A 15,385-nucleotide genomic window follows, 5' to 3' on the forward strand; every position below is an offset into this window, starting at 1 on the left:
TAACCCACTGCTCATGGGTATAGCCCTCAATTTCTTATCTGTCTTAAATGAGGGGCCTGTATATGTAAGTACCGAACTTTTTTTCCAGGTGCAATTTAGCATGAATTGAAGGCTCTTTTGTTGGTTCCGCCTCCATATAGTTCAGGCTGTCCTATTGCCCTTCCTGCCAACACTGTCCCCCTCCTCCACCCTCCTTTCACCTCTTGCCACCACTCCCTTCTGTTGGCACAGAGGTGAGGTATCTGGTCTCCAGTGTAAAAGTTGTACAATAAGTATCCTCCTCCTCTTTCCCCCCCCCCCTCCCCCCCCCCCCCCCCCCCCCCCCCCGTATGAATTTTTAAAAACTGTTTTAATAAGATATGGACAATCCACCCAACCTACACATCTTTGGGTCCTGGGGGTGAGACCCAAGCAGACTCGACACAGGCAGTGACCCAGGGCTGGGATCAAACCCAGGACCTAGAGTGCTGTGAGGCAGCAGTGCTGAGCATAGTGCCACCGTACTGCCTGGCCTGTTGCTTTTAAACTGGTGTTCTATAGTTCCAGTGTGTCCCCCACCCACCCACACGGGGGGAAGCATCCTTTCACCATCTTCTCTCAAGCCTCAAGATCCTGTATGTTAACTTGGTCATTTTGCTGTTATCTGGCATTTGCATGACTAATGCATAAATGTGATTGGCACAAACTGCTGTTGGTTCTAATCTTTACCTTGGGAAGGGTGAGTACTGAATGCCAACTTCCTTGGGAACACTAATTCTGAGGATGAAAAGGCAAGCCTGAGGAAGGAAATTGTCATGGGGCAAACTTTGTTGCTGATGTAGGCTGGAAATGGGGCAAACTTTGCTGATGTAGGCTGGAAATGGTGCAGCCTGCCCCATCCCCTTCACTGCAAATTTAAACTTTCCTATTGTGGGGAAAATGCCAATGTTTGCTTGAGTTCTAAATGTTATATTTGAAACCTTGTTCCCCATTTGAGATTATTTTTGCATATTGTAATGTGGTTAGCTCTAATTAAAACTAGCTTGCGTACATCAATGGTAAATTTAGTGGTACCAGTGGTAGTACATAATTCTACTTTTTGGCTAACTAAATGTTTGGAACTAATTAAGTTGTGGATGCAGTGATGTTTACAAAACCATTTCTGGTTGGAACCATCTTATAAAATAAACTGGGATGAGTGTGCAGAGCCACTTGGAAATACCTCATGGCCTTGCAAGCATGGAATTTAAGTGGGATTCTCCATGTCTCATCTACACACCAGAGATATGGTCTTGCCATAAATGGTAGTCAAAATAAAAGCTGCTTTGTGTTAAAGGTGACTGAGCATGTATTTAAATCACTTTGATAGACTTGACAATCCCAACTAATCACCACTTGCATTGCCAGATCGGAAAGGTCGGGTGAAGTCAGTGGGAAGTGTAATTGGTTGTTAAACTTTAAATACACGAGCTGCAAAACCCATATACTCCTTCTCTGAAAAATAATTAACTATTTTCTTGAATTTCTTTATGCAGGGGAGTGATGACGACATCAGGAGCTGATTTGGAGTTACTTAAACTTAGATGCTTTAGCTAGTTCAGATTCAGTAGCTTCCCCTAACTATTTCCGGATATCCTCTGCTGTGTCTAAATGCTTAGTTGCTCCAAATTAAGTAACTTTGGAAGCGGAGAGATTCTTGTACATGTAGCACTCACTATGTATGAAATTAAATCTACTAGTGAAATGTAGTGACTGCTTTATCTTTTTGCAAAGCAGTTGAAAAGTTTAACTTTTTTATTATACAAGCTGTTTTGGTAACGCTTAGTTTTGTTTTACTGATTCAATTACTTTGTATTTCTTTACCGCTTTCTTTGTATAAGCAGATGGTGAGTTACTTTAAATCTAGATGCTTGATTCTGGTCCAGTTTATAAAACTTTTTGGGTTTCAAGACCATCTTACATTTCCGAATTGATTCTGAAATATTAACTGTATTGGAAGACTGCTGTACTGGAAGACTTGTTCTGTTTTGAAGGGGGCCATCTCTATTGAATTTTGCCTAACATTTCCACACCCTTTGTCAATGTCTTTTGTCAATATTGATTTGATGAGGTATAACTCGCTGGTTGTGGCTTATTTTCCACCAGCATGGGGCAAAAATCCTAAATCCATAAGAAGGCTTGAGTCCTGGATGAAGAGTTACCTGACAAATTGCAAACCTTTGTTGCCTAGCAGCTTGTGGACAAGGGGGGGGGGGGGGGGGGGAGGGAAATTGGGAGTCCTAGTCATTTCTGGCATCTTATTCTGAAATTTATCTGCTGACATTCAACTTGCTACATCCCACAGAGCATTTCATTTCCATAGGTTTGAATTCTGAAACTTGATGGGTGAGGGAATGTGTACTTTTATGAACTGGGCCAGAACAGCCATGAGCCTGAATTTTGCATTCAATGTAGTGTTGTGTACAACTGGATATTTTGGATGGGAACAAGCACTAAGCAGTTGGGTTTTCCCCCTGTATCTTGCCATGTAATGTGTTTTCTCAATCAAGGAGTTAACAACTTCTGTCTGAATGCAATTGAGCAATAGGTTTTTCACTTGTATTCCATTAATCTTCAATTGTGAGTCTCAATAGGAAAAGGTGGTTTGAGTCCACTAGTGTGCCTCTTTTTTTTTTTTGGTTGTGGTCCCTGTTGAGTATTTTGTGTCTATTGGTGAAGCTCTGGAAATTTGCAATTTATCACTTACAAAATATCCAGCCTTCTCGTGAATTGTGGATGAGCTTTCACACACCTTAAAATGCAGTTCAGCAATATGCTTGGTGTAGGGATTGTACAGTTTCCAAAAATTCCCATAGCCATGGCCTGCATCAATTTTTTTTTTGTTACGACTGGGAAAACTAATCTCATTGGGTGCTAGTTGTAGATGTTCCCATCCTTTGAGTGCTGTGTTGTGCTCCAGAAATGCATACAGATGAATGCTGTTTGGTTCAGTCCTACCATTCACATGTAATGCAATCTTGTAAAAGGTTATCTTTTTACAAAGCATTAACAACCATAGACAGATACTGCATTGCTCTGGATGGCTTATTAAATGCCTAGTATCAAATGGACAACTAGTTAGTCCTGTGATTCTTCAGTTCCTTGACGTCCACCAAATTAATGTCTTACATTGTAACTTGCCACTTCTGTAAGAAATTGCAATGGTATATAATCTGTATCTTGGTTAAATTGTGGGACATCAAATATGTTCTACTTCTATTAATTTAACACCACTTGAAGAGAAACATGCAAATGGCCTGATGGTGGCATTTGAGCTTTACTGGCATGCCAACAGGTCTTGGGTTCTGAGCTAAATAAAGATTAAGGAGCATTTTGGCAGTATCTGTTTAGTCTTAGTCTTTGGATTCACTATTTCTTCAAATTCCTACAGCTGGAAAAACACTGCAAATATTTAATATTGAAATGAAAAGTAAGATGAAGGCTCATACCATGGTGGATGATGTCACTTTCTGGAAGTGGATCTCGCTGAACACAATAGCCCTGGTAACGGACACTGCAGTCTATCACTGGAGCATGGAGGGAGAGTCTCAGCCAATGAAGGTCTTTGATAGACACTCCAGTCTAGCAGGCTGCCAGATCATCAATTACCGTACTGACGCCAAGCAGAAATGGTTACTGCTCATTGGTATCTCTGCCCAGGTATATAAAGCATTCACTAGGTGCTACTGTTATTTTGTACTCTGGGAATAAGGTTTCCCTTGTATTGCTTCCCATGTGATGGCACGGTGTCCCTCAATGTATCTGGAATTGATACCCATGTGCTATCCAGCGATTGCTGTTTTTTTTTTTTGCAATACCTTATCCTTGTGCTGAGGAAGCGGGGAGCACACTGGTGTGGCTAGTCCCTGCCAGAGGGCAAATGTACAACAGTCAGGGGCATGGCCTTGTGCTTGCTGTTCAACTGCAGAAGCTGCTAAAGTACCCCCAAGTTCTTTTGGGCTACAAAAATTTTCACACGTACATTTCAAGTACTTGTGGTAGCTGAGGCATGTGCACTTTTAATGGCCTTAAAATGTACCTTTTGCGCCGCCGCCACCAGCCGGCTAGAGAGGAAAGCACATGTAGCTGCTTGTGAGTTCCTCTAACATTTTAAAATTTGATTCTTTGAACAGCAAAACCGGGTGGTGGGTGCAATGCAGCTTTACTCTTTGGACAGGAAGGTATCTCAGCCAATTGAGGGTCATGCTGCTGCCTTTGCACAGTTCAAGATGGAAGGCAATGCAGAGGAGTCAACTTTATTCTGCTTTGCTGTCAGAGGACAAGCTGGAGGAAAGGTGAGTCTGGCTTTGGTATCATAGACTAGTACGGCCGTAACCAGTACTGGGCAATTGTTGCTTTTGAATTGCATTACTAAAGTAGCTTGTGCTGTGACTACACTGTACTCTTGTGTACTCTTGTGACTAACTATATGGCTTTGTAATTTAGATAATGTGGAAAACTAAACAAGTGAGTTAGTACTTGGCTCTGCAGCACCATTATGAATTCTAGATAACAGTAATTTGAATACTGTAGTGAACCAACATGGTTTGAACTTTTATAATGCCGACATATTGGATTGTACACTCATGTCTGGTTTTCTTGCAGCTTCACATTATCGAAGTGGGTACTCCTCCTACAGGGAACCAGCCCTTTGCCAAAAAGGCAGTGGATGTCTTTTTCCCACCAGAAGCACAAAATGACTTTCCTGTTGCAATGCAGGTAATTAAATATGTACAGTGGTGAAATTGTTCATTACCACTAGTTGCCTCAACTGTTGGGTTCCATGTAGAGGTACTTGTCTGGATGCAGGTTGGATTAATTTTTTTCTGTCCATAAAACAGGTCAATGAAAATGGCTGAGCCTAATCTGTCTTAAAAAAAAAAAATTAGTATCCAATTAAGGGGCAACTTGCACCTATCCTGCACATCTTTGGTTTGTAGGGGTGAGACCCACGCAGACACAAATGGGCAAACTCTGACAGGCTGAGATCGATCCTTGGTGCTGTGAGGCAGCAGTGCTAAACTTTGTGCCACCTGCTAATTTGTCCCTTTAATTTTTAAGTGCCCAATTCATTTTTTCAAATTAGCAAATTTCAAATTTTTCAAATCCACCTACCCTGCACATCTTTGGATTGTGGGGGCGAAACCCACGCAAACACGGGAAGAATGTGCAAACTCCACATGGACAGTGACCCAGAGCTGGGATCGAACCTGGGACCTCGGCTGAGGCAACCGGGCTAACCCACTGTGCTGCCCTATTTTTCCCTTTAATACTTAGTATGTGCCTGTGTATATTGGCTGCTCCTATGTGAGCATGGTATTTGTCACTAGGTTAATCATTTTTGCACGTTGAATTTGCATACGAACAAGTAGTTCATAACACTTGTACCAGTCAGAAGCTCTAAGCCCAGCCTTGAGGAAAGGTTTGTGCAGCACTTTTTAAATACACAGATTTTGTGGCACCAAAAGCTCCTTGTGTTAACTGGCTCAGGTTAGCAGCACCCTTGCCTACATCGCAACGTTCTGGGTTCAATTCCTTCTTCAGGACTAATGTACAATTATGCTTACACTGCCAGTGCAATTTTGGTGTACTGCACTTGCATGCTGTACTTTGGATGAGGCATAAACCCAAGGCCCCATTTGCCTGCTTTTGGGGGTATTTGAGTAATTCACACTGCGGTGGGTCTGGATTTGCATGTAGCCCAAACTAAAGTTGGGATAACTGATTTTTCTTTCCCTAATGGCTTTGTTGAGCCAGGTAGATTTTAATGACTAAACTACAGATTTCTTTTCAAATTTTGGCATCTGTTATGGTGGGATTCAAACCGGTGCCCCCAGGATTACTAGTCCAGTAATAATACCACTGACTCTCCAGTTTTTGGTAGCCATAAAGTGCTTTTGAGACTGCTGCTCTGCTCCTGTGATTGGATGCTTGCACATAGCTCTGTTCTCCATAGATAGTGGTTTCTCGAGGGTTTCCCCTGTAGTTTCAATCTCTCGTGTGATCAATGTTTGGTGCCAGGGTGGCACACTGCTGTAATTTTCTTCCCATCTGTTAACAAATACTGGGATCGCCAGTTGTCTATTCAACCCCCTAATGCTGAAAAGTGGAACTGTGAAATGCAGTTGCACTGCTCCAAGTGTAATTTGAAATGTAGACTGCAGGGAACAGAACTGTTCTGTGCGAAGGACATTCTTTGCATTATTGCAGCTAATTGTGCTGATCAAAATCTCAGTTGGCTGAAGATTTGAGATGTTACAGACCATAAAGACTACTGATTGTCCCAAATGCATCAGAACTTCCCACTGACCAGTGTACAGAAGTACAGAACAGACCTTTCAGGCAGCACGGTAGCATGGTGGTTAGCATAAATGCTTCACAGCTCCAGGGTCCCAGGTTCGATTCCCAGCTGGGTCGCTGTCTGTGCGGAGTCTGCACGTCCTCCCCATGTGTGCGTGGGTTTCCTCCGGGTGCTCCGGTTTCCTCCCACAGTCCAAAGATGTGTGGGTTAGGTGGATTGGCCAGGCTAAATTGCCCTTAGTGTCCGAAAAAATAAGGTTAATGGGGGTTGTTGGGTTACTAGTATAGGGTGGATACGTGGGCTTGAGTAGGGTGATCATTGCTCGGAACAACATTGAGGGACGAAGGGCCTGTTCTGTGCTGTACTGTTCTAAACATCTTCTAAACCTTGCAATTGGCAACAAATGGCCATTTCTCAGGATCATAAATACACTGGCCTCAATTCCTCAAGTGCACTCTATTCCAAACTAATGCCACTGCAAAGCAATCCTTGCTGTCGAGTATACTGATCCTTTCTTTTGTAAACACCTAATTAAACCACTGATTAAAATAATCAGCTGTAACTGATTCTCTTGTGATGGGGCAGCCACTTGGGTCACTGTGCAGAGCCTTTCTCCCAGTGTCTGCATGGGTTTGCTCCGGTTTCCTCCCACAAATTCCTATTGTGCTTGGGTGAATTCGACATTCTGAATTCTCCCTCCGTGTACCCGAACTATCTGTAATGTGGCGACTTAAGGGATTTTCAGTGATGTCATTGCAGTGTTTGCGCCACTTTTTTTGCAATAGAGAATTTTGTCTTTGGTATGCAATAAGTTAATTAACTTTTTCTTGTCTTTTCCTGAAAAGATAAGTGCAAAGCATGATGTTGTTTTTCTAATCACTAAATATGGATACATCCATCTATATGATTTGGAGACTGGAACCTGTATTTACATGAACAGAATCAGTGGAGAGACCATCTTCGTTACAGCAGGGCATGATGCCACATCTGGGATAATTGGAGTGAATCGAAAGGGTCAGGTAGGAAAATGTACAAATTGAAATTATTTGGCAGCAAGTTTCACTAATTGCATGCATGAGAAGTTTATGAACCAATGCAAAAAGATGCTTTTAATTTCAAAAGCAACATCACAGCAGTTTTCTTGGCTTGCTGAAGCCTGTGTTTTACTGGTGGTGATTCTCAATGACAGCCACATCAATCTTTTGTCACTACACTTGTTGGTTTTTGAATAATGAATTCCAATTTTGTCCCCACAAGTTGGCTCATCTGCTGTTGATGTATACTCCTTCACCTCAACCCCATCTGTATGCAGCCCCTTGGCAGAGCTTTAATAGACACTAGGTCAGCTCCCATGCTGACGTGGCTCGGCTTTTTTTAAAAACAAAAGCCTGAGTTCATTAAGGTGAGCCTGTTCCTCCAGCTCGACATTGGCACTCCTTATCTACCACCATCTGTATATCCCAGTACCTTCCCTGCTCACCAAGTTGAAATTTAATTCCATGAATCCTTCATTTTTAAAAGAAAACACATCTTCAACCAAGGTTTTGCAACCCCTCCAAAGAACCAATTTGGCATAACATCCTTGCATCACTGGAAGTGTCTCTATTCCTTTTCTGAAGGTGCTATACTGAATACATCATGCATGTGTCAATTTACATGGACGCTTCGTGCTCAGTTCAGTAACTAGCTTATTGCTTCATAAATTATAAAATGTGCTTCTTGATTTCAGTTTAAATTTCTGCAGTGGGAGAGTAGTGGATTGTTGTAGTGGATTGTTGTAGAATGTCTTGTTTGGTTTATTGTGCTATTTTCTAGAATGCTGAGTATTTTGGATTGTATGTGCTGGATGACCTTTTTTGTGGCCTTTAATGCAGTGTGCAGAGCAGTCTTGTGACCAGGTGGCGGCAGCAACATGCTTGTCAAGAGGAAGTGTTACTCCAAAAGTCAATTGATCCTTCACTTGCCGGGCTATAGCAACATTAATTTTTAAGGTGGAAATGTGATCTGTGTTGACAGCCATTGTATTTAACCAAAGGTCATTGCTCAGAGCCTTCCTTTTTGGCAGACAGTAGGAAAGGTTAGTTGCTACTTGAATTGATTCTACAAATTCTCTACCCTTTTGCTTGGCATATCGGCACATTATTCAATATCTGAAATGTAATGTCTTTCGTGGGTTTCCTCCGGATGCTCCAGTTTCCTCCCACAGTCCACAGATGTGCAGGTGGATTGGCTGTGCTAAATTACCCCAAGTCCAAAAAGTTTAGGTTACTGGGATAGGGTGGCAGCATGGGCTTAAGTAGGGTGCTCTTTCAAGGGCTGGTGTAGACTTGATGGGCCAAATGGCCTCCTTCTGCAATATAAATTCTTGTGATGAATCACAAGTTAGTAGGCACAAAGTGATTGAGGAATAAAAGTTTGAAAAATGGTGAAGCCACAACAGGAGTACTCTGTACAGGTTTGGTTTCCTTAGGATGGAATTGTATTTCAAGCAGTTCAGAGAAAGTTCACTTACTGGGATTAAGGACAGGTTGGGCCTATATAGTAGATTGAGGTGAGGGGGCTGGCCAGGGTAGATGCTGAGGATATCTTCCTGTCGGCAATTTAGAATTAGGGCGTGTATATTTTAAAATGGAGGAAGATTTTTTGGCATCTTATGGTCCTGAATATTTTTAAGGTGAGTTAGATTGACTGACTCACTTTGTCAGTCAAGATCTGTCACAACCACAGGTTCTAGGGGAAGACAAGAAGTGGAAGCCACAATCTTATTAGCCATGATCCTACCAAATGGCTGAGCAGATGAGGGACTGAAGGACCACCTGTTACTTGTGTTTGTAAATAACATTGGTTCTAGGTAAATTATTTTGTTTTACTCCTTCCAGGTCGAGTTCTCTTGCATTAATCTCTGAATGAGCAGCCTGAATTCGCATACATGCAAATGACTATGCATATGGTGCCTACCATTTCATCTCTAATGCAACTCCTTGCCTTTAAATGTAACTAAAATGCAATGATTTGTGGATTGCACTTGTAGCTAAATGCCTTAAAGCACCCACTCCACTTTGAGTGAACGGTTGTTGCCACTGTTTACTTAACTCGCTGAAGCTGAGGTAGTAAATGCATACTTTGCTTCGGTCTTTGCCAAAATAGATGGTGACAATGGCCCAGTTGTGGGTATTGATCAACTGAGCAGTATATGGTGGTAAAGAAGAGGTGCTAAGAAGGCTGGCAGCAAATGGAGAAGTTGCCAGGCCCAGATGGGATGTGCTGAGACAAGGGAGCAAATTATGGAGCTGTTCACAGAAATTTTCCAGGTCCTTCTGGATACGATTGGACCTGGGGGAGACGGAGGATTGCAAATGTGACGCTCTTCTTAAAGGAGCAAAGGATAACACAGGAAACTGCAGACCTGTCGGCTTGACAGTGGAAAACAAGACCAAGGCTATAAATACAGGATAAGATAGCTATATTAGTCAATGAGTTTTTGTCAAGGGCAGGTCGTGCCGGAGTTGTTTGACAAGGAGGCACAAGCAGATGAGGGCAGTGCTGTGAATGTTGTATATTTGGGAGGGAAGAAAGCATTTGATACAGTGCCACATGGCAGGTTCTAATGTTTGGGATTGCGTGTCTTTGGCAGCATGGATTTGCGATGAATAGTGAATTGGAGGATGACACTGAGTTGACTTGAGGGACATTGATACGTTGGCCAAATGGGCAGACTAATTTCAATGCAGAGAAATGTGAATGCATTTTGGCAAAATGTGGGAGGCCATACAGGCTCAATGGTACAACTTCAGTACAGGAACAGAAAGCCCTCTGAATTCAAGTGCATAATTCTCTGAAGGTGGCCAGGCAAGTTGAAACAACTGAAAAAGCTTGGTTATAAATGGAGGCATGGGCAGCATGGTGGCGCAGTGGGTTAGCCCTGCTGCCTCACAGCGCTGAGGTCCCAGGTTCGATCCTGGCTCTGGGTCATTGTCAATGTGGAGTTTGCACATTCTCCCCGTTTGCGTAGGTTTTGCCCCCACAATCCAAAGATGTGCAGGCTAGGTGGATTGGCCACACTAAATTGCCCCTTAATTGGAAAAAATTAATTGGGTACTCTAAATTAAAAAAAAAAAAATGGAGGTACGAGTATAAAAGCAAGGAATTAATGCTACACCGCAATTGTGGAACAGACCACGTTTGGAATTTGTTCTAGTGAGATGTTTGAAGTGCAGAGATTTACTAGAATGATACCAGCAATGAGAAATTCCAATACAAGAGAAATTGGGCTTGTTCTCCTTGGATGAACAATTTTGACAGGGTAAAGAAGGATGGACATTCTGTTTCTGCTAGTCAGTGACTAGGGAATCGCCATTTCAAGATGGTCAACAAGAGAGCATGCTTTACTCAGCAAGAGGGCAAGAAGTGGGAGGAAAGATTTCTACCTTTATTGTGATTTTGAATGTACGGAGTGGTGGAGGCAGATTCCATAGGAAGATTTGAGAGCTGGATTATACATTGAAATGGGGAAAGAGACTAGGTAGCTCTTCCAGGAGCCAGTGCAAACGCCAAATGGCCTCCTGTGCTGTAAAATTCTATGGTAATTGCAGCGTCCTCCGAATTGACTAATTGCACCTCTATCTCTGTATAGAGAGCACCAGAAACTGGCTAGGTTCAAGGCTGGAATAAGTCTGTTGATAGATTAGATTAGAATTTGCTTTGATACTATGACCTTGAACTTCCTTCATGATTGCATTTCATATCCTGTCCTTGTTTGAAAAAAAAATTGCAAGTAATATCCTGTTAACAATAGCATTAAGATTTTAAGTAGTTTGAAAAATTACTGGTCTGACCAGAGTTCCACAATCTCTTATGCCATGGGCTCTCATTTTACAGCACCTTTATCCCAAAACCCTAATCTGATCATAACCAGGTAGATCCTTTAGTTTGCCCTCTTCCACTCGCCTTCTGGTTGGTGCAATTGCTTGTATTTTACTTTTTTTTTCTTCTTCTCAGCTCAAACCCATCAGCTGAGACTTTGCTTTCTTGCTGTCGATCTTGACTCCAATCTTTTTCAAAGGAGAACAACCTCTGCCTCTTTGACCCAAACTTGTAGGTGAAATCCTAATCCCTAGGACCATGTGAATCACCTCCTGTGCCCTTTTCAAGGACCTGAACTGGACACTACTCAAATTTAAGGAACCAACTTCTTCCTGTATTGAATACTGATTTCTCAGCACTGATGCGGTCAATTGCTGCCAACAATTTTCTGGGATTTAATTGCTTCCATGTACCCCATGTGAAGAAGGATTAACCAGATCAATATTTGTCATGTAGTTGGCCTTGCTTTTAGCATCCACATCCAGGAATCACTTATTCGTGAACAATGAATAATTTTTGCAGGTAATGTTTGAACAGGTGAAATTATTTGGAATGGAATAGGAAGTGATCTGAAGTGCTAAGTAGGTGCACATGGTTTTAAACACTCTGCCCAAGGGCACACGAACAAGTAGAACATCTAATTGTTCTAGCTACTGCAAATATCTCATTTGTCCCAGAACTATGTTGCTGTGAAAAGGCACTGGGGCCTAAACTCCAGAAGAAAATGACGTTTTGCCATTGAAAATGGTATTTTTTGCATTTGAAGAAATTGCTTTCCTTTTTGGAGATGTTAAAATGTGGATTAGTCTTTTTAAAACCAAACACAATTTGGCTTCCATTGTGGTGGCTTCCCTGTAAAGCTCAGGTCAACTATACTGGTCTGTCCTCATGTGAAATACCAGTTTTCTATATCAAATGAAGTAGTCTGGGTTGTGTTTTACTAAACTATATAATATTCCCTCTGCAGCTATCTACATTGTATTAAATAAAAATGGTTTACTAAAATGCTGAGATCTAATGGCTGTTTACTTTGCAGGTGTTGTCTGTCTGTGTTGAGGAAGAGAACATCATTCCTTATATCACCAACGTTTTGCAGAATCCAGACCTTGCTCTGCGCATGGCTGTGCGCAATAATTTGGCTGGGGCGGAGGAACTTTTTGCTCGCAAGTTCAATGCTCTCTTTGCTCAGGGAAACTATTCCGAAGCAGCAAAAATAGCTGCAAATGCACCCAAGGTAATGCATTTACAATGTAGTACAAATTTGACAGGGTAAGCCTCTTTTGCTGCAGTTCTTTGACTGTAATGTGTTTTTAGAATTATTTGCAAGAAATCGAAGCAGCTAGTTTGTCTCCACTCCACTTAGGGTTACTTGGCCCAAAAAATTGCACTCTGGGGAAATTTCGTGCAAGTGCTTTTTGGAACCACTTGGTGGTAAACATTGCAGTGATTAGAGCCTTAATTTAGTCAGTAATACTGCTGTACTTTTTGCAATACTGATTGTACTTTTTGTGAGTCTGCTTGCTTCTGTGTAGGAACTAAATCTGTTTAATGACAGATGTAGTGAAGCAAGGACATGTTGACTATTGTCTTAAGTGCTACCTAATTCCTTTTGGACCCTGTAATTCAGTTTGCTTGTTTATGCATTTCACTTCATTTTGTGCCTTTTTTTTAAAATCAGGGCATCTTGCGCACTCCAGACACAATCCGCCGTTTTCAAAGTGTACCTGCCCAGCCAGGACAGACTTCTCCTTTGCTGCAGTACTTTGGAATCCTGCTTGATCAAGGGCAGCTGAACAAATTTGAATCTTTGGAGTTGTGTAGGCCAGTACTACAGCAGGGCCGCAAACAATTGCTTGAGAAGTGGCTAAAAGAGGATAAGGTAATAATTTGACGATAGGAAGTTCATTTGCAGACTAATTTTTGCATACTTTTTCAAACTTGATGCAACTGCGTGTGCTTGCTACACATTTGCCCAGATCGCTATCAACCTTGTGAAACCCTAATTGTCTGGCACACTTCCTGATTTATTAATTAAATTTGGGCATTGCTGGTCCCCTAATTCCCCTTGAACTGAGCAGCTTGTTTGGCCATTTCGGAGGGCAGTTCAATCACCTGGAGTCATGTTTACGTTAGAATGGGTAAGGATGGCATTTCTTTCCCCAATGTGCATGGGGTTAGCACATCAGCAATCATTAGAATTCTAATTCCAGATTTGTATTGAATTCCAATTTCACCATTTGCTGCGGTGGAATTTGAATCTGTGATATCATTATGCTACACCCTCCCTGAAGCTAGTGTGAATTCCCCCAAGGGTTCTACTTTCCAGATATCAAATTCTTTTTGAGTGGAGTTGTTTCTTGTTATGGATTTAGGAGGTTGCTGGCCAACTAGGGCATCTGGCAGGACCACATGTATTTATGTTCTACCTGATTGCCTTGAGCCATGCAGACCCAGTGCTTGGTTCATTTGGTAACATACTTGTGCTCTGTTTTTAAGTTGCCCACTTGGCCCTTCTCGGAGCCTTCTAAGGCTGAAATATTGAACATTTTTGTGCTCTTGAATAGTGGTGCTACAATGCTACCTAACCCAGGACCAAATGGTTTACTTTATCAACTGAACTTGCTAGCAATCGTCTCCAGCACTAACAGACTGGATGCAGTATGTGTAATTATGATGCATGGCGGTACCGTACCAAGTTATTTGCCTTATGGCCTCATGAACAATGTTGTAGAACTACCATAACCAAGAGGTATGATCTGAACATGGAACAGCACAATACAGGCCCTTCGGTCCACAATGTGCCGACCATTTATCCTAATCTAAGATCAACCTAACCTGCACCCCTTCAATTTACTGCTGCCCATGTGCCTGTCCAAGAGTCACTTAAATGTCCCTAATGACTGACTCCACCACCTCTGCTGGCAGTGCATTCCATGCACCCACCACTGAAGAACCTACCCCTGACACTTGTTGGCCATGCCTTCCCAATGGTGCCAATGGCTCTGTTTGGCAATGAGGAAATGTGTAATCGTGCCCTCTAGTATCTCCCTCTTGGAGCTGAATCCTTGAGACTAATTTGCTAAATAAGGTTAATACAACTCTGACAACAGGTACTGATTGCTTTGTGTTCAAGAGCGAGAATAGCACCTCCCAACTTGTTTATAGAAAACTCTATATGGATTACACAGGCTTTAGCATCAGCTAATATGTATTTAGCTTGTAAACCCAAACAGTCCAGATCTGTGGCACCTTGTAACTATTCCTCTAGTTCCCACATGCCTGTACCACAGCTGGTTGAGAGTTTCAGTAATTACAAAAACAGTAAGTTGAGTGCTAACTTGTAATTTAATGGTCTGTTTTGTTCCTGTAGCTGGAATGCTCTGAGGAGCTTGGTGATATTGTAAAGTCTGTGGATCCCACACTGGCACTGAGTGTCTACCTGAGGGCAAATGTCCCCAACAAGGTGATCCAGTGTTTTGCTGAAACCGGTCAGTTCCAGAAGATTGTGCTGTATGCCAAGAAAGTAAGTTTTTAATATTGTGTGACTTTACTTTGCTCAGGTTGGCAGATTGTTTTAGAACTGGTTAAATCGACATTCAGTCTTGTGCAATCATCAGGTATCTTCTACATCCCTTGAGTGGAAAATGGTACAGCCCTTTGAAGAGATTTTAGCTCTCGTCTCCAATGACCAATTTATCCTGAGACTTGCTAGTTATAAGCTTTTCAGCCAATGCAAATTTCATATCCCCTCTATTTTTAACAGTACAGCAGCCATCATTTTGGGAATTAATCTAGCAAATCTTTGCTTATTGTTGTATAAAAAAAAAATACAAATTACTGCAGATGCTGGAATCTGAAATGGGGCAGAAACTTTCCTAGCTGAGTCATCCAGACTGTTCTCTACACTGAAGTCTGACCTGAGATTTTTCGGTGTTTTCATTTGTTTATCCTGAATTGCTTAAAAGGAGCCAAACTGTGCATGGTATTCCAGATGTGATGTGGGGTCTCCTGTATAACTGCAGCAAAACTTTCTTGTGCTTTGTACTCTACACCTTGGCGAAAGGCTGAAATACAATTTGTCTACCTGTTCCTCATGTTAACTTTGATTTAATCAGCAGAGCCCCTCCAATCCTTCTGCATTTACTGATGAGTCCTCTTTATCAGAAAATGGATCATCAACCTCGAGATTTCTTTGCCACCTTC

At 42.0% G+C, this 15,385-nt stretch overlaps 1 protein-coding gene across 7 annotated transcripts in view; it reads left to right on the forward strand.

The window, feature by feature from the left end:
- Window positions 1–15,385, forward strand: part of cltcb (clathrin, heavy chain b (Hc)) — a 77,979-nt gene that overhangs the window by 29,179 nt on the left and 33,415 nt on the right. For 4 of the 7 annotated variants that reach the window (XM_038814639.1, XM_038814643.1, XM_038814641.1 and 1 more), the window contains exons 4-11: window positions 1,863–1,865; window positions 3,410–3,678; window positions 4,152–4,313; window positions 4,624–4,737; window positions 7,165–7,338; window positions 12,219–12,416; window positions 12,861–13,061; window positions 14,553–14,705. In XM_038814639.1, the coding sequence (XP_038670567.1) occupies window positions 1,863–1,865; window positions 3,410–3,678; window positions 4,152–4,313; window positions 4,624–4,737; window positions 7,165–7,338; window positions 12,219–12,416; window positions 12,861–13,061; window positions 14,553–14,705 (1,274 nt within the window). The remainder of the gene's footprint in view (window positions 1–1,862; window positions 1,866–3,409; window positions 3,679–4,151; window positions 4,314–4,623; window positions 4,738–7,164; window positions 7,339–12,218; window positions 12,417–12,860; window positions 13,062–14,552; window positions 14,706–15,385) is intronic. The other 3 variants (XM_038814640.1, XM_038814642.1, XM_038814645.1) reach the window with 1 other exon arrangement.

This window comes from Scyliorhinus canicula, chromosome 12 (assembly GCF_902713615.1).
Source record: "Scyliorhinus canicula chromosome 12, sScyCan1.1, whole genome shotgun sequence".
Lineage (NCBI taxonomy): Eukaryota > Metazoa > Chordata > Chondrichthyes > Carcharhiniformes > Scyliorhinidae > Scyliorhinus > Scyliorhinus canicula.